We start from the raw sequence: 24,439 nt of genomic DNA on the forward strand, positions 1-24,439 counted from the left end.
TGCTGAGAAGTGACAAAGGAGTGCTCAGCACTGAATCATCTCTATCATACCTTCCACAGCTCAGGGTCCATTGCAGAAGACGTAGTGGAAAGAATGTAAGAGCCAGTGAAGGATAGGACTCCTTGCAATGCACTCTTCCAGACACAAAATGGCCTGGATATCCATGACCACGCAATGCCTGGCACTACCTACAGAAGACCACTATAATAGGAGGAAAAGATGATAGCAAAGTAAAAGAATGAGAAGAAGAGGAGGGGATATGATGAAGAGTGGAGTTGTGAAAGGGAAAGTGTGTGTGGGGGGGATTATCACGGTTTATTGTCTATAATTATGGACGTGATCAATAATAAAAAAGGGAAAAAATGCCGGGTGTGGTGGCACACACCTTTAATTCCAGCACTAGAGGTAGGAGGATTGCCATGAGTTCGAGGCCACTCTGAGACTACATAGTGAGTTCCAGGTCAGCTTGGCCTAGTGTGAAACCCTACCTGGAAAAAAAACAAAAATTAAAAAAGAAGAAGAAAGGAAGAAAGAGACAGGCTTGGTGGTGCTCACCTTCAATCCCAGCACTTGGAAGGCAGAGATAGGAGGATCACCGTGAGTCTGAGGCCACCCTGAGACTACATAGTGAATTCCAGCCTGGACTAGAGTGAAACCCTACCTAGTAAAAAAGAAAAAAAAAAGAAGAAGAAGAAAAGAAAGAAACAGGTAAAATGTACTAATTATTATGTTGTCTGAGTTTTCAGTCAAATTTTTGTGTTTTATAGACTATTCATCCAAGCATGGTGGCCTATATCTGTAATCACAGTAGATGAGGGTCCAGGGCAGAAGGATCAAGGTTAACTTCAGATACTTGAGTTTCAGGTCAGTCTGAGCTATATGAGATCCTGTCTCAGAAAAACTAAAACCCAAAAACAAAAGACTTCTTTTTAGTCACATTATAAAGCTGCTTTTATTTAAGTGACAGTGATGGGTCTCAAGATGGCGCCATGGTAGAGAGCCAGCTGTACCAGGGAGTGGGGGTGGAGGAAGCACCGGAAACCTCAGCCCATGGGGATCCCCATGAGCAGGGAGGGGAGCCTTTGGTTTCTCCCCAACCTCTTCCTTCCCCTTAGCCTGGGGCGGGTGAGGAGGGGCAGTTCCTCTTTCCTTCTGAAAGATCCAGCTCCCAAGAGGCTTGCAAGTGGGTGCATTTCAGGGGTGGGGGGAGAGGGAGGAGCTAGGCACACTCCTGACAAGACCTCTGCCTCTCAGGAAGCATGAACAGAAAGGACAGCAACAGGTGAGAAGACTCTCTCCAAGGAGACCTAGGGTAGTGGAAGCCCTGGGACCTCTGGCTGCAGAAAGGATGATGATGATAATGTTGGGGGTGGACTATCCCTCTCTTCCAGGGTTGGGATCCAGGAGGGTTAGGGGACAAGAATACTTCAAGAAGCTGAGCACCTGAGCTTCTGTCCCTAGAGTGTAAGCTGCCCTGTGTCCCTCCTAGCTCAGTTCTGATACCATCCCCAACTGATGTTTTTATCCTTTTTGCTGCCTTTCTGACTCCCCATCAAAACCACCCACTAGACTGGAAACTCCAGGCTTTTGCAGGGCCATGTCCCAAGAGGGAAATGTGCATTATAGGGTGAATTGGCTCCCCTGCCTCTTAAGCCACTTCTGACTATTCTAGACGTTACAAGGGGCTGCCAGTCCACAGGTAAGGCCAGGTGGCTGCCTGAGCCAGTAGGTTCTGAAATAAGCCTCTATCTTTTGGGGATACTAACCCTCCAGTGGTGCCCAGCCTGGATAATTCCTTCTGCCTCCCTCAGTATGATTGTGATAAGCCAAGAGATTCCCTCCCCATCCTTTTCATCACTTTCCTGGGGGCATCTTAGTAGCTTCATTTCTAAGCTGTGTAGGTAAGTTAATTTACTCCATGTTTCAGTTTCTTTTGGTAATAGAATAATCATAGGCTCTACTTCAGAAGAGCCTATAGGTCTATGTGAGACCACCTAGATGCTGGTTCTCAAATTTGAGCATATGTCACAACCCCCTGGAGGGCTTGTAAACCACAGATCTCTGGACTCTACCCCTAAAGTTCTGGATTCTGTAAGTCTGGGGTGGGGCCAGAATATCTGTTTTATATAGAGTTCCCAGATAATGCTGTTGGGATTGTACTTGACCTTTAGACGACTCAGCCTTGTGCCTGCTTCCTGATCAGGGCTATTATTTAACAACATTCAGTACCCACATATTGAGACCACATAATATGCCAGGGGACATGACAGCACCTTTGTTTTAGAGTGTCCCTCTTTGTGCTTTCACCCCCTGCTGCAAACCTGGCTGCTTTGCTTCCCCTATCTCTGTTCATTTGTTTTTGAGATGAGTTCTTCCTCTGTCATCCCAGCTGACTTTGACACTTCAATCTTATTGTCTCAACCTCCCAAATAGCTGGGACTACATATCTGCACTACCATGCCCAGCTTTCCCCATTCCTTTTTCTCTCTGCACCTCAAGTTCAGTTTCCCCAACTCTGGGTCACTTACCAGGCTGGGAAAATCAAGTAATCAAGTCTTAGCACCTTTGAGGAACCAGGATTACTAAATCCTGGGGAAGGTTCAAATTCACTCTTTTTTTTGTTTTGTTTTGTTTTGTTTTTTCAAGGTAGGGTCTCACTCTAGCCCAGCCTGACCTGGAATTCACTATGTAGTCTCAGGGTGGCCTTGAACTCATGGAGATCCTCCTACCTCTGCCTCCCAAGTGCTGGGATTAAAGGCATGCGCCACCACACCCAGCTTGTTTTTATTTGTAAATTGTGTGTGTGTGTGTGTGTGTGTGTGTGTGTGTGTGTGTGTGTGAGAGAGAGAGAGAGAGAGAGAGAGAGAGAGAGAGAGGGAGAAAGAGAGGGAGATGTTGGGAGGAAAGGGTGGTGCATGCATGTGTATGTGCTCCTGTAGAGCTTCACATGCTCCTATGAAGGCCCTCGTGGAACATCAGGTATTCTGCTCTATTGGTCTTCTACCTGGTCTTATTTTGGGTCTTGCTTTGAGCTAAAATGTTTGACTGTCCTCCTCTTCCTCCATCCTCTATCTTTTCTGAAACTTGTGGGACTTCAAAGATTCTCTTAGGTCTCTGCTTCCCTGAAAAACTGAGGTTGCAGCTGTTTTACATGAGATTTAGAGATTTGAACTCTGGCAGTCTCAGACACCATCAGGACCTCATGCTTGCACAGGAAGAGCGCTTAACCACTGAACCATTTCTCCAACCCTCATTTTTCATATGAGGAAACTGTGAACCAGAGAAATTAAGTGACTGACAATAAGGCACACAACAGAAATTGCTCAAACCAAGTTTTGTCTGACTCTGAAGTCTGGAATCTTCCCCTTCCCTCCTCCCACCATTCCTGTCTCTCCATTACCATCTTTCTCTACCTGGAACAGGAGTCTAGGGAGTCATTAGACAGAGATCGTTTTAAACTTTCACTGAAACTGCTATAACCTCAGGGACACTGGCTAGCTCTAAAGAGCCTTAGAGAGGCTCTGGTACTTCCTCTCTGGGCTCCAAATCGGAAACTCAGGCTGGAGGCTAAGACATTTTTTTTTTTTTAGTTTTTATTATTATTATTATTATTAGTTTTGTACTCAGTAAATACAGTCAAGTTGGTACCATTGTTAGCTTCCTCCCTATCCTCCCCTTCCACAGGGACCCTCCTAGTTGGGGAATATGGGTCGTGCACTGTGGTGTTAGCCATCAGTTATGGGTAGGAGGCAATGTCTCTGTGTATCAAGACCCAATGTGTGGCTCTGATATTCTTTCCGCCCCTCTTCTGCAAATTTCCCTGAGCTATGTCGGGTTCCTCCTACCAAACCCAGATATCCAGAGACACAGAGGCTCCCAAGGCCTCTTTTTGAGTATGCAAAGTGCTAGCTTGAATGACAGGGTGCACCTTACATGGGCTAAGCTAAGAAGGGGAGAAATGGACTTCTGAAGCTTGAAAATGTGAATCTATCTGTTCTTCAAGGGCTGGGCCAAGGAGACACCACTGATGGAGACCCCAGTGGTGTCTGAGAGGGACTGAAGACTAACCCTCCTGTATGTCCTCCTGGGAAAGATGGTCCTAGGGATCTTTCCCCTTGGTTTCCTGAATCCCAGGAGTCTGCCATCAGAAAGTGTCCTCCATGGTGCTTTAGGACTGTGTTGTCAAGAGTTGTTTGAGGGAGCCGGGCGTGGTGGCGCACACCTTTAATCCCAGAACTCGAGAGGCAGAGGAAGGAGGATTGCCATGAATTCAAAGCCATCCTGCGACTACATAGTGAATTCCAGGTCAGCCTGAGCTAGAATGAGATCTGACCTTGGGAAAAAAATTGTTTGAGGGGAAGGGGGAACAAAAGAGGTACTGAGAGCAGATAAAATATTGCATATTTTCTTTCATATACATAATATAGACTTAACTATATGTGTGCACACATATATACATACATATATGTAAAATGAAAGCAGAAGGGGACTCTAGGGGCAGGAAAGGGACCAAGGAGAGAGAGGAAGGCATATGGGTAGGGGAATGGAGGGGCAAACATGAATAAGGTACAATCATATATAGTGATATATATGTACAGAAAATGTCACAATGAAACCCATTATTTTTTTAATTTTATTTATTTGGTTTTTTTTGTTGTTGTTGTTGTTGTTGTTGTTGTTTTTTGTTTTTGTTTTTTTTTTTGGTTTTTTGAGGCAGGGTGTCACTCTGGCCCAGACTGACCTGGAATTCACTCTGTAGTCTCAGGTGGCCTTGAGCTCATGGCAATCCTGCTACCTCTGCTTCCCAAGTGCCTCCAAGTCATGCGCTACCACACCTGGCCTGTGCATTAACTTTTAAAAAGTCTTTTTGATTTGATTTGGGGTTTTTTTGTTTGTTTGTTTCTCGAGGTAGGGTCTCACTCTAGCCCAGGCTGACCTGGAATTCACTATGTAGTCTCCGGGTGGCCTCGAACTCACGGTGATTCTCCTACCTCTGCCTCCCAAGTTCTGGGATTAAAGGCCTGTGCCACCACGCCCGGCTAAAAAGTCATTTTTAAAAAGGCATTTGAGAGCTGGGCGTGGTGATGCACGATTTTAATCCCAGAACTAGGAAGGCAGAGGTAGGAGGATCACCGTGAGTTCGAAACCAGTCTGAGAGTACAGAATAAATTCCAGGTCAGCCTGGGCTAGAGTGAGACCCTACCTCGAAAAACTAAAAGGGAAAAAAAAGCATTTAAAAAGTAAAAATGATATGTAGAGGAGGGAATTCATTTTTTTTTTTTTTGAGGGTCCTTGATTTGGGAGTCTTCCACAACTTCTTGGGGGGATTTGGAATATTCCGGGGTGGGGGAAGGAGTTCTCCCATGATCCATGATAGATCAGGAGTAACATTGGGACTTGGCCTGTAGGAAGTTTCTCTCATAATGCCTAAGGGCATTGGAATCAAGAATTTTAAGAGTCTACCAAAAGAAAGAAGCCTCCATCATTCTTTGGAGGGGGGTGTGCCCACAGGAAGTGCCACCAGGAATGCTCTGGGAAGGCAGGAGGGCGTGGCCAGCCCCGACTGGCCCGCCGCCACAAGACGTGCCCCAGCCCCCGAGAGATCAGCAAGGTTATGGCCTCCATGAATCTGGGGTTGCTGAGTGAGGGCAGCTGCAGCGAAGATGAGCTGCTGGAGAAATGCTTCCAGTGCTTTGGTGAGTAGTCCCCTCCCTGGTCAGCCTCCCCAGCCCTAACACCAGGCCCAGCACTATTGGGAATCTTGCTCCCTACATTAAAAATAAGAGAGAACTGGGCCTGGCAGCACAGGCCTGTACATCCGAACTACTTTGGAGGCTGAGACACATGAATTGAAAGTTCCAAGGCTTGCCTGGAAACTTGTCTCAAAATAAAAAGTAGTGGTTGGGAAGATGGCTCAGCCAGCTTTCTAGGTCTGCCAGCCTAGGAACCAATTCATAGCCACCCACGTAAGCCAGACTCAAAAATAGTGCAAGTGTCTGGTGTTCATTTGCAGTGGCAAGAGACCCTGGCATGCCCATGCACATGTACATGCACGTGTGTGCACACACAAGCACAAATAATTATGTGAAAATTTAGTGGCTGTGAGATGGCTGTACAGTTAAAGGTACTTATTTGCAAAGCTTGGTGATCCAGGTTCAATTCCCCAACAACCACATAGAACCAGATTCAAAAAGCAGTACAACACCCTGAGACTACAGAGTGAACTCCAGGTCTGCCTGGGCTAGAGAGAGACCCTACCTCGAAAACAAACAACAAAATAAAGAAGTACAAGCACCTGGCATCATTTGCAGTGGCAAGGCACCTTGGCATGCCCACACACACATAAATAAATAAATAATTACAAATATAAAATAAAAATTTAGAAAATAAAATAAAAAGTAAAGGAATCCACCAGTGGGAGTCTAAAACCATGGTTCTGTGGTACAGTGCTTACCTAGCATGCAGAAGGCCATCACAGAAAGAAGAAAAGAAAGAGAGATGGAAAGACAGAGAGAGGAAGGAAAGGAAAGGAAAGAGGGAGGGAGAGAGGAAAGGAAGGAAGGAGAGCTGGGCATGGTGGCACATGCCTCCTTAATTCTAGCACTCGGGAGTCAGAGGTAGGAGGACCACCATGAGTTTGAGGCCACCCCGAGACTAGATAGTGAATTCCAGGTCAGCCTGGGCTAGAGTGAGACTCTACTTTGAAAAAAAAAAAAAAGAAGAAGAAGAAGAAATAAAAGAAAAAATAAAGTGAAAGAAATAAAATTAACAGAAGGACTGAGTTAATTTTCTCCTGAGATGGTGCTTTTTAGCTCTTCAACAGACTTCCTAAGTGTAATGTGGCTCCATACACAACAATATGGATAAGGAAACTGAGGCATGTTGCTTGCTCAGGTTCATGCTGCTTGCACAAATTCATGCAGGGCATCACTGGCAGAGCTGGCATCTGAACCAAGCTGCCTACCCAATTCTGGAAGCGGAGTATCTATTGCCCAGGGCTCATTCTGACATAGCTCTTCTTTTCCCACCCCCAGACTCAGCTGGCAGCCTGCGCTGTGGAGACCATATTCTCAACATGGTGCTTGCTATGCACAGCTGGGTGTTGCCTTCTGCTGACCTTGCTGCCCGTCTGCTGTCCTCATATCCTCCCAGGACCATGATCTGTGGGTTGAGGGTAAAGGACAGACTCATGAGGTCCTATGAGATCAAAGTAAGGGGACTGGGCAGATTAGAATGCTGGAAAAAGAACCTTGACTAGAACTCAAGTACCAGAAGGCCACCAAAAACGAACAGGAGATGAGGCAGCTACAGATCTGCTACTTTGTCAGGTAAATCTGAGCCAAAACCCCAATTCCATAAACCAAGACTCCATCCTGATACCTTCCAAAACACCTCTCCAAAACCCCATCTTAATCCCCCTACAAACCCACTTAGCCCCATTTCCTAAAACCCACACTAAGAACTAGCATAGGGAAGCTGAACAGGAGAACTGCCTAAAGTTCAAGACCAGCCTAGGCCACAGACTCTGTCTCAAAAAAAAAAATTTCACCTGGTATGGTGGCGTATGCCTTTAATCCCAGCACTTGGGAGGCAGAGGTAGGAGGATCGCTGAGAATTAAAGAGACTACATAGTGAATTCCAGGTCAGCCTGAACTAGAGTGAGACCTTACCTTTAAAAACCAAAATGAGGGGGCTGGAGAGATGGCTTAGCAGTTAAGCGCTTGTCTGTGAAGCCTAAGGGCCCCGGTTCGAGGCTCGATTCCCCAGGACCCACATCAGCCAGTTGCACAAGGGGCGCAAACATCTGGAATTCGTCTGCAGTGGCTGGAAGCCCTGGCTCGCCCATTCTGTCTCTACCTCTTTCTCCGTCTGTTGCTTTCAAATAAATAAAAATAAACCAAAAAAATTTTTTAAAACCAAAATAAATAAAATTCCATGTAAGACACCCCTGACTCCTTTCCTAAGATATTCCTAGTTTTGCTCCTTAAAACTTCTACCTACTAGAAATGGAAATCCCCAACTAGATCCCATTGACTGTCCTAGCTCGTACTCAGGGACCTTTAGTTATGAACCCCCAACCTTCACCTTCCATAAACTCCTAAGACTATTTTCACCTTGACTTCCCCAAATTTTACCCCAGCTACTTCCGAGACCTTCCCTCAGTATCTTCCCTTCCAGTAATTTTCTCAACTTGTTTTAAATGACCCTCCAGTCATACCCCAGATATCCCTCATGCGCTCACCCTTCCCAGCCCTGACTTCAAGAGACCCTCTGTACCTATGTAAATACCCTTAGCCAGGCTTTTGGTGCTTCCTCATCTAAGACCCTCTGTAGAGGCCTCCCACTGTATACCAGCCCAGGTTCCTGCAGGGTGTCACTGGTATTATCTCATAGGCGCGGGAGGGGGATGGTCATCAATCACCTCTCTCTAAACCCCTCTCAGGTACTGGATGACCCAGCACCCAGAGGCAGTGCACCAGGAACCCCAACTGGAAGAAGTCATAAATCGTTTCTGGACCACCGTGGCCCAAGAGGGCAACTCAGCCCAGAGGAGTTTGAGAGATGTCTTCAACCTGTGAGCCAGCCCCATTCCCCCTTCCCTATCCCACTCTGTCCTGTCCCCTCCCTCCATGCCCCCAGATCCTCAACTCTGAGCCACTCTAATAGCCTGTCCCTCTGGGCCTTCAGACTGAGCCCTGAGGGGCCTGGCCCCCCACCTCCCTTGAGTAGCCCAGGCTTGGGAAAGAAGCGCAAAGTGTCCTTGCTGTTTGATCACCTGGAGACTGAGGAACTGGCTCAACACCTCACTTACCTGGAATTCCGGTCCTTCCAGGCAATCATGGTGCGGACCCTTCACACAGCCTTTCCTTGAACAGGGCATAGATAAGAGAATCCTTGGCATGGACATCTAAATAGTATCCTAAACTTTTTTGTTTTGTTTTGTTTTTCAAGGTAGGGTTTTACTCTAGCTCAGGCTGACCTGGAATTCACTATGTAGTCTCAGGGTGGCCTCAAACTCATGGTGATCCTCCTACCTCTGTCTCCCAAGTGCTGGGATTAAAGGCGTGTGTCACCATGCCTGGCTCTGGTGACTTTTGTTGTTGTTGTTCTTTTGGTTTTTGTTGAGGTTTGAGTCCCCAGTATCCACGTACAGCCAGATGCACAAGGTGGCACATACATCTGGAGTTCGTTTGCAGTGGCTAGAGGCCCTAGTGTGCCCATTCTCTCCCTCCTCTCTCTGTCTCTCTCTCTCAGAAATAAACTATTTTAAAAAATAAAGAAAGAATATTAGCCAGGTGTGGTGGCACATGCCTTTAATCCCAACACTTGGGAGGTAGAGGTAGGAGGATTGCCATGAGTTTGAGGCCACCCTGAGACTATATAGTGAATTCCAGGTCAGAGTGAGACCCTACCTTGGGGAAAAAAAAAAAAAAAAAAGTTTCTACCTCAGAGATACAGTGCCTGGTGCAGAGTAAATGTTACCTAACTGAAAAATTTGAAATTGCCATTTTCATTTCCCTAAAAGTCATTGTGGGCTGGGGATTTGCTCAGTAAGTAGAGTGCCTGCATGCCCAAGGTCATTAAATCACCAGCATCAAATGAATGGTGTGGTAGTGCACACATATAGCCTCAACACTCATGAGGTAGAAACTCAAAAGGCTGAGGCAGAAGGATCGCTGTTAGGTTGAGGCCAACCTGAGACTACATAATGAATTTCAGGTCAGCCTAGGCTGGAATGAGACCCAACCTGGAAAAAAGAAAAGAAAAGAAAGAGGGGAGAAAAGGAAGGAAAAGAAAATAAAAGATCAATCTACTTGCTTTGATGTAGATAAGGGTTAGCTGTTACCTTCTGGACATTGTTTTGAGGGAAGATGGGGACATGATTCCTGTAGGTAAAAATTTCCTGAGTACAAGTGAGGAGTGTGTGTGTACATGTGTTGGATAGGGGTATAGAATGTAAGTACCCTTAAACAAAACAAGAAAAAGCTGGTTTTAGTAGAGCATGGTGGCACACCTTTTTAATCACTACACTGGGGAGGCAGAGGAAGGAGGACCACAGTGAGTTTGGGGCCACCGTGAGAGTACATAGTGAATTCCAGGTCAGCCTGGGCTAGAGCAAGACCTGACCTGGAAAAAACAAAATAATAATAATAATAATAATTTTTTTTAAAAAAGCCAGTTTTAAGTCCTCTTCCCCATCCTTCCCTTCCCAGACTATGTGCCAGGCAAGCACCTAATTAAGAGCACACAGACTCTGACTCATGCCTGTGTAACCCTGAGCTACCTTCTCTGTACTTTATGTCTGAAATACCAAAGACAATAGACCTCACCTTCTAGTTAATATAGGTAAACTGTTCAGATAGTTCCTAGTTTTATTTAAGCATTTCGTTTCAGAAAGAGGAACATGGTGATATCAGAGCCCTCTATCAGCCTAGGGGTAGACATGACCAAGGTCTCTTAGGCTAAACCAGGCTAGGACATTAGAGGTCAAGACTACCAGAGAAAGGGATGGCATGTGAAGGATACAATCTGAGTGTCATGGCCCACCCTGACCCCCACCTTGCCCTAGCCCCAGGACCTGAGGGGCTATGTTTTGCAGGGCTCAGTGCATGGTTGCTCAGCTCTGGAAAGTTCTGTGAGTCTCAGCAACAGTGTGTCCCGCTGGGTGCAAGTCATGGTGTTGAGCCGTCCTGGGCCTGCGCAACGAGCACAGGTGTTGGACAAGTTCATTCACGTGGCACAGGTGAGCACCCACTCAGCCGTTCTGCTTGTTTTTGGAGTGCTTACCCCTTGGAGTTGCCAACAGAACCTACCATAGCTACCCTGTGTTCCAGAGGGCCAGGCTAAGGATCCCCATTAGACTGCAGCAGGAACATCCAGGCGACCATTAACCACTTTTGGCCACGTCCCCACAGCCTCATTTCCCGGGATTCTAACCCTGGGCTGTGACTTTGATGTCACTTCGTCAAATCCACTTTGGGCTCCCCAACTTGGACCTAGTAGTAGAAGTTAAAGAAGTTCCTCCTGGCTGCATCTCCCAAGCCCTAAACTAAATATCCCATTCCCATGGAAATGAAAGCGTCCTTTCCATGCGCTCAGCTTTGCATAATCCTGCACTTGGGTTCCTATCTATAGTCTCCAGGTCCCCTCAGATTCTTTGGGCCAGTGAGGGCATTACAGTCCTCTTCATCCAGTCCAGTCTGTCCCTGGCCCAACCCTCATGTGTCATGTTCAGCCCTTCCTCCCCTTCCCTTTGTGTATTTCCATGCAGACCACACCCTTTCTCTGGAGCCTTCCATCCCTTTGCCTCCTTTTGTTGGGCTGTTTACTTATTTCAATGTGGAGGCTTGAACCTGCGGCATCCTCCCCTCTAGGCAAGAGCTCTATCACTGAGCCAAAGCCCCAGGCCTCAATGGTGGATTATAGGCAAGCTCTCTTGAGCAATATTTTGCTGTGCACTTTAGATCTAGGGTTTCTGGCATCAGCTTGGGGGTCTCCGTTCTCTGAGCAGTTTCCACTTAGCACTGTCCTACCTGTCTTCCCAGTGACCTCTGCTCCCCAAGCTTGGAAAAAGTAAAGGTGAGGGAATCTTCTTGATGCCCTCAGGATGTAGACCTTACTCCTGTCACACATCTTGAACTTACATTCTCACCTGTGTCACCTTGAGCCTCCTGGCCCCCAGAACCCTGACACTTGACACGTGTCTCAATCCTTTACTGTTGGGACAAGTGTGCATACACACACACACACACACACACACACACACACACACCCCTCTGCTCTCCAAATCTGTTCAACTCTTGGTATTTACCTGGTACTTCTCCCCACCTTCTTCCACATGTCCTATGCCTACCCATGCTTACCCTGGTCCACAACCACATATGACAAATATTTCTTTTTCTTTTTTGGTTTTTAGAAGTAGGGTCTTATTCTAGCCCAGGCTGACCTGTAATTCATTATGTAGTCTGACAAAGATTTCTGACTCAGTATTATTACCTGAACTCCTACCTTGCCTGTTTTTTTTATGATACCTCCTGCCTCTGACATCATCTTCCTTCCTAGAGGCTCTACCAGCTGCAGAATTTCAACACACTGATGGCAGTCACAGGGGGCCTGTGTCACAGTGCCATTTCCAGACTCAAGGACTCCCATGCCCACCTGAGTTCTGACAGCACCAAGGTAAACCCCTTGCCCTTCCCAAAGTCCTAAATGGTCAGCTGTCCCAAACCTCCAACATTTAACTCCCTAACTGCCATCAGTCCCTGTGCAGGAGCTCTGGGGCCAACCCAGGCTTTTGCTGCTCCAAATCTCTGCTTTTTTCCTCCCTAGTGCACCTATTATGGAGCTGACCTCTTGTACTCTTTGCATGTTTGGTCTTGAGCAGGGCTCTGAGGGAGACAAAAAGATACTAAGTAGAGAATTGACAGACCCAGTCTAGTGGTCAGCTAAGTCACATATCCAAAGATGTCAACATTTGGGCCCCCCAAAAGAGGAACATGGGTTAGAAATATCTGGGAAAGATAGTGTCATTCATGAGTCTGGTGTGTGGCTGAGGTCAGGAAGGAGCAGATCTCAATGGCACTAGGGAGCTAGAGAAGGTTTGGGAGTGGTGATAGCACCCATAATCAGATTCTGGTTTAATCAAAATCAATCCAACTGCAGAATGGGCACCTCTAGAATAAAAACACAATGAGGAAGAACAGTTTGGGAGAGATGCTAAGTCAATGAAGGATACAGAAGGGTTCAGAAGCTGGGCATGGTAGCTCATGCCTGTAATCCCAGCACTAGGGAGGATGAGGTAGGAGGATCACTGTGAGTTCAAGGCCAGCTTGGACTAGAGTAAGACCCTGCCTCAAAAAACCAAAGCAAAAAGAAAAGAAAAGAATGGCTCAGGAGATGCCTAATATTCCACAGCCCACAATATAGGCTGCTAGGATACTCCCCTACAGGAGACACAATGCAAAACTGCTCTGGCTCATAGCATGTACCTCCCACACAGGCCCTGCTGGAACTGACTGAGCTTCTTGCCTCTCACAACAACTACGCCCGCTACCGCAGAGCCTGGGCTAACTGCACTGGCTTCCGGCTTCCAGTACTAGGTATACACCTCAAGGACCTGGTGTCATTGCATGAGGCCCAACCCAACAGGCTACCTGATGGCCGCCTGCACCTGCCCAAGCTGAATAACCTCTACCTTCGGGTGCGGGAGCTGGTGGAACTCCAGGGTCAACATCCTCCCTGCAGTGCCAATGAGGACCTGCTGCATCTGCTCATGGTAAACTATAAACCTCTGGAGATGGATATTGAGGGGCCTATGTCTGTGAAGATTTACAGGAACAGGATAGATAGTGTAGGAACTAGGACCTCAAGTAGGCAAGACAAATATTCCACCACTGAACTACGTTCCCCTCCACCCAACCCCTCACTGGTGGATTCTAGGCAAGTGTTCTGCTGAGCTACTTCCTCAGCTCAAGGGGTTGTTTTTGTTTTGTTTTGTTTTGTTTTGTTTTGTTTTGTTTTGTTTTGTTTTGTTTTGTTTTGTTTTGTTTTGTTTTGTTTTGTTTTGGCTCAGGCTGACCTAGAATTCGCTATGTAGTCTCAGGCTGGCCTCAAACTCACAGTGATCCTCCTACCTCTGCCTCCCAAGTGCTGGGCTTAAAGGTGTGCACCACCACAGTCAGCCAGATATCTGCCTCAGCCTTTTAAGTGCTGCTATTACAGGTCTGTGCCACCAGGCTGGTCTATGAAATGAGGCTTATGATTTTGTGTGTGTGTGTGTGTGTGTGTGTGTGTGTAATGCAATGTGATGTAATATGATGTGATGTGTGGTGTGGGTGTGGTATATGTACATGTATGTGCCCTTGTGGTGCCTCATATCCTGGCATGCCACAGGGTTCACTTATCAGTGGAGGCCTGAGTGGAATGACAGATGTTCTGCTCCATCACTCTTCCACCTGGTCTTGTTTTATGGTTTTTTTTTAATATTTTATTTTTATTATTTGAGAGAGAGAGAGCTACAGAAATAGGCAGGTAGAGAGAGAGAGAGAAAAAGAGAGAGAATGGGTGTGCCAGGGCCTCTAGCCACTGCAAACGAACTCCAGATGCATGCGCACCCTTATGCATCTGGCTTACGTGGGTCCTAGGGAGTCAAACTTGGGTTTTGGTTTTGCAAGCAAGCGCCTTAACCACTAAGCCATCTCTCCAGCCCCCTACTTGGTCTTGTTTTGAGCCTGAATTTTCTCTTACTAATTCCAGAGCTTGTGGTGTTCCAAAGATTCTCAAGTCTTTGCTTCTCTGTAGGAGTGGGGTTACAAGTATGTATGACCACACCCATCTGTTTTACATGGGATCTGGAGATTTGAGCTCAGGCAGTCTCAGGACCCCTCAGGCCCTCATGCTTATGCTGGATTCCTTCTGAGCCTTCTCTCCAGCCCTCATGATTGTTTGGAGTTTTTTACATGTGCATTCATGTGTGGTATGTGTGTTTGTATGTGGGCTTGTGTTCAGACATGCATGAACATGTATGGCTGTATGTGTGGAGGCTTGAGCTTAACATCCAGTGTCTTTCTTGATTGCTTTACACCTTATTATTCTTTGAGGTAAGGTCTCCTCTCACTGTGCCTAGAGCTCACTGATTTGGCTAGACTAACTAGTGAACCCCAGGGATTCTCTGTCTTCTCCTTCCCAGCACTGGGATTGCAGGTGCATACCATCAGGCCCAGAATTGACAAGAATTCTGTGACTCTGAACTTGGGTCTTCATGCTTACATAGCAAGCACTTTACGCAGTGAGCCATATTCCAGCTCCAGAATCTCGTGAGTGTCGAAACCTCAGCTTCTAGCTAGCTATGTAGCCTTGGGTAAATCACTCAGTACCTCAGTTTCCTTGTCTGTAAAATGGATAATAGGACTCAATTCAGAGGATAGTTGAAAAGAATCAACCAAACATGTAATTTATATAAAGCAACTAAAATATGATCTGAGCTAAGCATAACCCAACACCAGAAAGATTGAGGCAGGAGGATTGTCATAGTTCAAAACCATCCTGAGCTGTATAGTGGGTTCCAGGCCAAACTAGTGCGGGGCTCCTTCCCGCACAGGTAGTGCCAAGGGAAGGACCAGGCCTGCTGGTTCCTCCCTAAGGGTTGAGGGGATGATGAGCGTCGGACGACTCAGAAACCTCTCCTGGCCACCGGAGAAAAACCACACTGAGTCTGGAGTCTTTGCAATGCAGGAACAACTCGCTTTATTACTCTGAGCAGTTGCTTATATCATGTTGGGGACGAAGGCAGGGATTTTAGGGTGGGAGAAGAGGTAAGGGCCAATAGTAAACTTTAACTATTGAAATGGTAATTACAATTACCATGAGGAAGTAGCAGGCCAGAAGCCCTTAGGCATCCTGCTGAGTCATAGCTGGCCAGAGACAGGTCACCAAACTTTAGCTAGGCTCAGGAAGTTCCACTAGGCCTCATGCCTGGGCCTTTCAGGGCCCAACAAACTAGAATATAGACAAGACCCTCTTTCAAATAAAATAAACAAACAGAAAAGAATCTGGAACATAGTGAACCTGTTTCCCCTTGACTGAAGTATCCAGTGTTCTTGACCTCTGGATTCTCTGGGCTTTTATACTCCTAAAGTAAGGTCCGGAGCTTTTCATTTCAATACTGCAAACTTTCAAGGTTTTCCATATCTGGAATGTAGTCAAAAGATAATAATAGCCAGGTGTGGTTGTGCACACTTTTAATCCAGCACTTGGGAAGCAGAGGTAGGAGAATCACTGTGACTTCGAGGCCAGACTGAGATTACATAGTGAACTCTAGATCAGCCTGGGCTAGAGCAAGACTCTACCTGTCACGAGCACTCTCAAAGGTGATTGGTTGAGAGGATTCCGCCCATGAAGGTCAATAATACTCAGACGCTGGTGTACTCGCAAAGGAGTTTACTGGGATGAAAGTCACACACAAGCAAGTCCAAACTATCACAACTAATATTATAGCTAATATAATATATATCCAAATTATATTCATCACTACTAACACAATATTTCTAGTGAGTCTAAAATGTATACAACCTGATATCGTGAGACTTGGGCTCAACGCGAGACTCGGTCTGTGAGATTTCTGACGTCACAACCTGGCGACGCGGGTCCGTGCTCCGACTTTCTCTCGGTTCGCAGTTTTCAAGGCGAGTCTCAGTCGTCTCGGTCGTTCGGACAGCATGTCGGGCAGATGAATTCAGATCAGTGATGCGTCTCGCGGAGGTCTCAGTCCGGACCGCTGAGCAGCCGTTCAGTCAGTCATAGTGTCGGGAGGACTGGGACAACGGCTGCTAAGCAGCTGGGTTTTTTGTATTTTCCACTACTTATCTAGGGTTGCACACACCTTCTGGTAATCTCTTACTATGTCATTGTACTCAGTTTTTTTCTTAGATTTTTGCTTACAAAGGTTGACTTTGCAATTTTACTCTCACACACAAAGAAAAACAAACTTATTTATCTAAACTGTCCCTGGACCATATGCTGGTCCTTACATGCTCATAACACTACCTCAAAAAAAAAAAAAAAAAAGCTAATAATTGTTATTAATCATGGGCATGGTGGTGGCAAACCTTTTTTTAACTTTAATTTTTACTTATTTATTCTTTTTGGATTTTTTTTCAATTTTTTTGTTTTGTTTTGTTTTGTTTTGTTTTTCGAGGTAGCGTCTCACACTAGTCCATGCTGACCTGGAATTCACTCTGTTGTCTCAGGATGGCCTTGAACTCACAGCAACCCTCCTACCTCTGCCTCCTGAGCGCTGGGATTAAAGGTGTGCACCACCACGCCCGGCTTTTTTCAAATTTTTATTAACAACTTCCATGATTATAAAAAAATCCCATGGTAATACCCTCCTCCCCACCCCACCCCCGCCACTTTCCCCTTTGAAACTCCATTCTCCAACATATCCTCTCACCATCTCAATCGGTCTCTCTTTTATTTTGATGTCATGATCTATTCCTCCTCGTATGATGCTCTTGTGTAGGTAGTGTCAGGCACTGTGAGGTCATGGATATCCAGGCCATTCTATGTCTGGGGGGAGCACATTGTAAGGAGTCCTACGCTTCCTTTAGCTCTTGCATTCTTTCCGCCACATCTTCCGCATTAGACCTTGAGCCTTGGAAGGTGTGATAGAGATATTACAGTCCTGAGCACTCCTGTCACTTCTTCCCAGCACCATGATGCCTTCTGAGTCATCCCAAGGTCACTGCCATCTGAAAAGAGAAGATTCTCTACCAAAAGTGAGAATAGCATTAATATAAGGGTATGAACATTAATAGAAGTGCTTACTGGGCAGTTTGATAAGCATACTATATACATTTAGCCAGCCAGCAGCAGATGTTACACCCCTAGGGCTCATGACTACCCCTGTTTTAAGTTTTCAGTATCAGGGATGTATTCCCTCCCATGGAGCGGGCCTCCAGTCCAATTAGAGGGCAGTTGGTTTCCACCATGACAGACATGCCACTATAGCACCTGGCTGGCCAAATATAAGGCTTGCAGTGTCCACTGTTGAGTATCTTCACTGGTGATTTCTCTTTCTCCCATTGAACTGCATGAAGAATGGCTTCTTCCAGCTTATGTCAGCTGGTCTACATGGAGGAGGTTACCAGCTCAGTTCCAGCAGGATTTGGCAGTGGCCTTGCAGCCCAAGTATGTGTAATCTTCAACAATAGGGTCTTACCATCTATTCCTGGTGGGAAACCAAGGGCCTTGGCAATGGCCTATAATGTTTTGGGGACATCAGGGACCTCCCTGGCCAACAACTCACTGGAAGGTATCCCATCCCTGGCACTGACATTTTTCTAGCAACAATCTATGGCTTCTGAGTATTCCATTGTCCAAAAAACTAGGATTCCATATGATTTATTTATATCTTCTTAGATTTTGATTAGCCCTCCCTCCACCTTTCCTTTACTCAATCTCTTCCCCTGACCTCACTTTGGGCCTTTTCATCCCCATTAATCTATCCTTCTATATCATACACACACACACACACACACACACACACACACACACACACACAATATCATCCTATTAAGTACCCCCTCCCTTCCTTTCTCTGCTCTTTATATTTCTTTTCTAGTTTACTGGACTTTGCTACTGAGTTTTCTTCCTTCTCACATGGAAGCCCAGTCATCTGTTATCTAGGATCCACATATGAGAGAACATTTGACACTTGGCTTTCTGGGCCTGGGTTACCTCACTTAGTATAATCCTTTCCAATCCATCCATTTTCCTACAAATTTCATAACTTCATTTTGCCTTACCACTGAATAGAACTTCATTGTATAAACGTGCCATATCTTCATTATCCACTCATCAGTTGAGAGACATCTAGGCTGGTTCCATTTCCCAGCTATTGTGAATTGAGTGGCAATAAACATGGTTGAGCAAGTATTTCTAAGGTAATGAGATGAGTCCTTAGGATATATGCCTAGGAGTGCTATAGCTGGGTCATATGGTAGATCTATTTTTAGCTGTCTTTAGAACCTCCGCATGATTTCCACAATGGCTGAACCAGATTGCATTCCCACCAACAGTGTAGAAGGGTTCCTCTTTTTCCACATCCTCAACAGTATTTATGGTCATTTGCTTTCATGATGGTAGCCAATCTGACAGGAGTAAGATGGAATCTCAAGATAGTTTTAACCTGCATTTCCCTGATGACTAGGGATATAGAACATTTTTTTTACATGCATATATGCCATCTGTATTTCTTCTTTTGAGAACTCTCTAGTTCCTTAACCTTTTTTTTTTTTTTTTTTTTTTTTTGGTTTTTCGAGGTAGGGTTTCTCTCTAGCTCAGGCTGACCTGGAATTCACTATGTGGTCTCAGGGTGGCCTCGAACTCATGGCAATCATCCTACCTCTACCTCCCGAGTGCTGGGATTAAAGGCATGCGCCACCACGCCTGGCAGCTAAGCCAATTTTTTAATTGGCTTGTTTGATTGCTTATTATTTAATTTTTTAATTCTTTGTATATCCTAGATATTAATCCTCTATCAGATGTATACCTGGCAAAGACTTTTTCCATTCTGTCAGTTGTCTGTTTGCTTTATTCACAGTGTCCTTTGCTGTACAAAATCTTTGAAATTTGATGAGGTCCCAGCAGTTAATCTGTGGTTTTATTACCTGAGCAATTAGGGTTATATTCAGAAAGTCTTTGCCAAGACCAATATGTTGAAGGGTTTCCTCTACTTTTTTCTCTAGCAGTTTCAGAGTTTCAGCTCTGATGTTAAGGTCTTTAATCCATTTGGACTTAATTCTTGTGCATGGAGAGAGAGAAGAATCTATTTTCATTCTTCTACAGATACATATCCAGTTTTCCCAGCACCATTTACTGAAGAGGATGTCTTTTCTCCAATGAGTATTTGGCATTTTTATCGAATATCAGGCGGCTATAGCTACCTGGACTTACATCTGGGAACTCTATTATGTTCCATTGATCTACATGTCTGCTTTTGTGCCAGTACCATGCTGTTTTTGTTACTGTGGCTCTGTAGTATAGGTTAAAATCAGGTATGATGATACAACCAGCCATATTTTTGTTGCTCAGTATTATTTTAGATATTCGAGATTTCTTGGCTGTTGGGCTGCTTTCACTTCTTGGAGACAAGCTACTGCCTCCAGATTGAGCTTTACAACCTTCTTTTTTTTTAATTTTTTTATTTTTTTTTATTTTTCGAGGTGGGGGTCTCACTCTAGCCCAGGCTGAGCTGGAATTCACTATGGAGTCTCAGGGTGGCCTAGAACTCAAGGCAATCCTCCTACCTCTGCCTCCCGAAGGCATGCGCCACCACACCCAGCAAGCTTTGCAACCTTCTTTGGTCCATACTTAAGAAAATACTGAGGCAGTTCAAGGGTTGTTCTAGCATCTTCTATGGCATCATGACCAAGCATATTTGGGCACTGTATATCCTTCCCCAAAATAACTTTGGCTAAGAATTTTAGCTTAAATCTTCTGCCTTGCTTTCCAACTTAAAGCACTGAGGTATCAATAACATATGGGTGTATCATTTTCAGTGCTCTGAGATCCACAACTAGGGAGTGGCCCACTAGCACAGCATCAGGAGGAAGCAGTTCTTTTAAGTGTGCCTGCACATCTTTGAGTTTGGTCGTCACTGGGTGGAGAATTTTCTTTGTGATTCCTGAAAAACTGGTGAGGTAGTCCAGAATCTTGTAATCGGGTTTAACCAGTTCATCCATAACACAATACCCTCCTTCAGCAACCAGTGAAATACATGTTAGTTCTCTCCCTTTGGATGTGAGGCACATTTCACAGTCAAGTCCAAAGAGGGGACTACAATCTGTTACAGAACCATTACACTTAGTAAGTATAAAGTTTTCACAGTTAGGAGAACCTTGTAATGGAAAGTGAAATATTTTCATCTCCTCCTTTGTCAGAAGGCATCTGGTCAAGCCCACTTTCTTACAACCATATTTCTGAATAATAGGGTTATTCTGTAGGTTACTACTGACTTTTGAACTGGCAGGAAGTAATGTTCCTTGAGTAGCCATGGGCCAATCTCCAGCTGCTTTTTTATCTTGCATCCCAATGATGTCTGATAGAAAATTCAATGATGGAGGAGGCAAGTGAAATTTATGTTTGAATGTCTTTCGGAGAAATCCAAACGCCAAATAGAACCTGTAGAAGAGAAGCTGACTCATTCCCTTCAGGATAAAAACCACCACCTTGTTCAAGTGGTTTTGGTGTAAAAGCTGGCAACAGCTGGGTTTAGGAACATGGGATTTACCCAGAACTGAATACTTGAGCAATTCACACAGCTGATTGTAAGTTACTTCACAATTTTCACCATATAAAATGGCAGATAAGCATGCTTTCTTGGCTCGGGACTGGCCGTCCTTGAGACCACCAGAGGATGTCAGGGCTCTGCTGCCCCTGCCCGCCTCCTCTTCTTGCCCTTCTTGGGCTGCCTCCCCGCCGTCTCCTCTGGCTCCATGAGGCTTTCACTCCGGTTCGAAATGGGCCCCTGGCGGACGCAGGGGCCCCCTGCCCCTGGAGGGCTGACACGGCTTGGCGGCCCAAAAACACAACCCCACGCGCCCTTCGCGGACCAAGCTGGCTGGGCCTTCAGCACCAGCGTGGTAAGAGGGGGGACGTCAGTCCTCGCCCGGCGGGAGTTTGAACGGTCGCTTGAGCATTTTAAAGTTTTCATTGTAGAGATCCTTTACTTCCTTGGTTAGGTGTACTCCAAGGTACTTTACATTCTTTGATGCAATTGTGAATGGAAGTGATTCTCTGATTTCATCTCTGTGTGTTTGTTGTTAGTATATAGGAAGGATACTGATTTCTGTATCCTGCTACATGGCTGTAGGTATTTATCAGCTCTATCAGTTTGCTGGTAGAGTCTTTAGGGTCCTTTATGTATAGAATCACGTCATCTGCAGATAATGATAACTTGATCTCTTCCTTTCCAATTTGTATCCCTTTTATGTGTGACTCTTGCCTTGTTGCTATGGCTAAGACTTCTAGTACTATATTAAATAAAAGTGGGGACAGTGGACACCCTTGTCTTGCTCCTGATTTTAGTGGAAAAGCTTCCAATTTTTCCCCATTTAGTAATATGTTGGCTGTAGGCTTGTTGTAAATAGCCTTTATTATATTGAGATATGTTCCTTCTATTCCCAGTCTTTGTAGGACTTTTATCATGAAGGGATGTTGGATTTTGTCAAATGCTTTTTCTGCATCTAATGAGATGATCATGTGATTTTTGTCTTTCAGTCCATTTATATAATGTATCACATTTATCGATTTGCGTATGTTGAACCATCCCTGCATCTCTGGGATAAAGCCTGCTTGGTCAGGGTGAATGCTCTTTCTGATATATTCTTGTGTTCTATTTCCCAATATTTTGTTGAGAATTTTTGCATCTATGTTCATGAGGGAGATTGGTCTGTAATTTTCTTTTTTTGTTCTATCTTTGCCTGATTTTGGTATCAGGGTGATGCTGGCTTCATAGAAGGTGTTTGGTAGGATTCCTTCTTTTTCTATTTTATGGAAAAGCTTAAGAAGCAATGGTGTTAGTTCTTCCCTGAAGGTCTGGTAAAATTCAGCAGTGAATCCATGTGGGCCTGGACTTTTTTTAGTTGGGAGATTTTTGATAACTGCTTGGATGTCCATACTTGTTACAGGTCTGTTTAAGTGATTAATATCATCTTGATTTAATTTAAGTAGGTCATGTAAATCAAGGAATTCATCCATTTCTTTCAGATTTTCATACTTAGTGGAGTATATGTTTTTATAGTATGTCCCTATGATTTTTTTGAATTTCTCTGGTATCTGTTGTGATGTTGCCTTGTTCATCTCTGATTTTATTAATTTGTGTCTCTTCTCTCTTTCTTTTGGTCAGATTTGCTAAGGGTTGATCAATCTTGCTTATCCTTTCAAAGAACCAACTCTTTGTTTCATTGATTTTTTGGATTTTTTTTTTTTTTTTGGTTTCTATTTCATTCACTTCTGCCCTAATTTTTATTATTTCTTCCTGTCTACTGATTTTTGGTTTGCCTTGTTCTTTTTTTTCCAAGGTTTTAAGGTGAAGCATTAGATTGTTTACTTGCAACCTTTCTAATTTCTTAATATAGACACTTAAAGCTATAATTTTACCTCTTAGGACTGCCTTCATTGTGTCCCAGAGATGTTGGTATGTTGTATTCTCATTATCATTTGACTCTATGAATTTTTTTATTTCCTTCTTGATTTCTTCATTGACCCATTCATCATTTAGTAGTGTATTGTTTAAGTTCCATGATTTTTTGTATGCTCTATAGCTTTTCTTGCTATTGATTTGTAGGTTGATTCCATTGTGGTCAGATAGAATACAAGGAATTATTTCAATTTTCCTGTATTTATTAAGATGTGCTTTGTGCCTAATATATGGTCTATTTTAGATAATGTTCTGTGTGCTGCTGAAAAAAATGTATATTCTGCAGGATTTGGATGAAATGTTCTGTATATATCTGTTAGGTTCATTTGTTCTATGACCTCAGTTAATCCAGATGCCTCTCTCTTTATTTTTTCCTGGGGATGACCTGCCAATTGATGAGAGTGGGGTGTTGAAGTCCCCCACTACCACTGTGTTTGGTGTTATCTGTGACCTTAGTTCTAATAGCGTTTGATGAATTTGGGAGCCCCCATGTTAGGTGCTTATATGTTTAGGATTGTAATGTCCTCTTGTTGGAGAGTGCCTTTAATCAATATAAAGTGACCTTCCTTATCTTTCTTAACTAATGTTGGACTGAAGTCTACCTTGCCACATATTAGGATAGCAACCCCTGCTTGTTTTCTAGGCCCATTTGCTTGAAACACCATTTTCCAATCTTTTATCCTAAAATAGTGTCCATCCTTTGTAGAAAGGTGGGTTTCTTGCAGGCAACAAATTGAAGGATCCTGCTTTTTAACCCAGTCTGCAAACCTGTGTCTTTTGGTTGGGGCATTGAGGCTGTTGATATTAAGAGATATTATTGAAAGGTGTGCATTTGTTTTTTGCAATTTTTTTGTAGTTCTTCTGGTTTTACCTTTGCTCTCTTGTGTTAACTAGTATTTGAATAGGGTTTGTTTTTTCCAGGTTCCTTATATGTGTGCTTTTCTTTCTCTTCAGCATGGAGGATTCTTTCAAGTATTTTCTGTAGAGCTGGTTTTGTCTTCAAATACTCCTTTAGCCTGCTTTTATTGTGGAATGTCCTTATTTCTCCATCTATTTGAATGGATAGCTTTGCAGGATAAAGTAACATTGGTTGACAGTTTTATTATCTTTCAAAACTTGCAATACCTCACTCCACGCCCTTCTGGCTTTTTTTGTTTGTTTGTTTGTTTGTTTTGGGGTTTTTTTTTTGTTTTTTTTTTTTTTTTTTTGGTTTTTCAAGGTAGGGTCTCACTCTAGCCCAGGCTGACCTGGAATTCACTATGTAGTCTCAGGGTGGCCTTGAACTCACGGTGATCCTCCTACCTCTGCCTCCCAAGTGCTGGGATTAAAGGTGTGCGCCACCACGCCCGGCCTTTCCTTCTGGCTTTTAAAGTTTGTTGAGTAATCTGCTGTGATCCTGATGGGCTTGCCTTTGTAGGTAACTTGATTTTTCTCTCTAACTGCTTTCAATATTTTTTTCTTTGGTTTGTGTGTTTGATAGTTTGATTATAATATGGCAAGGAGAGGTTTTTTCCAGGTTTTGTCTGGTTGGTGTTCTAAAGAATTCCTGTATCTGCATTGGCACCTCTTTCCAAATTTGGGGGAAATTTTCTTCTATGATTTTGTTGAAGACGCCTACTATGCCTTTGGAGTGAAATTCTTCTCCTACTATGCCCTGAATTCTTATGTTTGATCTTTTCATAGTGTCCCAAATATCTTGAAATTCCCACTCATACTTTTCTATTAGTTTGTCTTTCT

The 24,439-nt window shown here is 44.4% G+C and overlaps 2 protein-coding genes across 8 annotated transcripts in view; one reads left to right on the top strand and one right to left on the bottom strand.

The window, feature by feature from the left end:
* The first annotated feature begins 1,259 nt into the window (after positions 1–1,259).
* Rasgrp4 (RAS guanyl releasing protein 4) overlaps positions 1,260–24,439 on the top strand; it is a 32,854-nt gene continuing 9,674 nt past the window's right edge. The window contains exons 1-10 of one of the 7 annotated variants that reach the window (XM_004659892.2): positions 1,260–1,282; positions 5,512–5,696; positions 7,035–7,140; positions 7,266–7,328; positions 8,444–8,575; positions 8,689–8,842; position 8,957; positions 10,674–10,744; positions 12,064–12,180; positions 13,001–13,276. In XM_004659892.2, coding sequence (XP_004659949.1) covers positions 1,260–1,282; positions 5,512–5,696; positions 7,035–7,140; positions 7,266–7,328; positions 8,444–8,575; positions 8,689–8,842; position 8,957; positions 10,674–10,744; positions 12,064–12,180; positions 13,001–13,276 — 1,128 coding nt within the window. Of the gene's footprint in view, positions 1,283–5,511; positions 5,697–7,034; positions 7,141–7,265; positions 7,329–8,443; positions 8,576–8,688; positions 8,843–8,956; positions 8,958–10,570; positions 10,745–12,063; positions 12,181–13,000; positions 13,277–24,439 lie in introns of all 7 variants that reach the window. The other 6 variants (XM_004659890.2, XM_004659893.2, XM_004659891.2 and 3 more) reach the window with 6 other exon arrangements.
* On the bottom strand, positions 19,852–21,214 carry LOC105944098 (RNA exonuclease 5-like). The gene is made up of 2 exons (XM_045153930.1): positions 20,942–21,214; positions 19,852–20,900 (listed from the first exon to the last, which is right to left on the bottom strand). The coding sequence occupies exons 1-2, from the start codon at positions 21,212–21,214 to the stop codon at positions 20,016–20,018; spliced, it is 1,158 nt and encodes a 385-aa protein (XP_045009865.1). The 3' UTR covers positions 19,852–20,015.

The sequence above is a fragment of the Jaculus jaculus genome, chromosome 7, assembly GCF_020740685.1.
Source record: "Jaculus jaculus isolate mJacJac1 chromosome 7, mJacJac1.mat.Y.cur, whole genome shotgun sequence".
NCBI classification, from domain to species: domain Eukaryota; kingdom Metazoa; phylum Chordata; class Mammalia; order Rodentia; family Dipodidae; genus Jaculus; species Jaculus jaculus.

Excerpts from the sequence above, each read along its gene's own strand:
- LOC105944098 (XM_045153930.1), bottom strand. The coding sequence starts at position 21,214 with ATGAAAACTTTAAAATGCTCAAGCGACCGTTCAAACTCCCGCCGGGCG. Across the intron at positions 20,901-20,941 it reads AGGGCAAGAAGAGGAGGCGG|GACGGCCAGTCCCGAGCCAA; the intron begins GCAGGGGCAGCA and ends GGTGGTCTCAAG.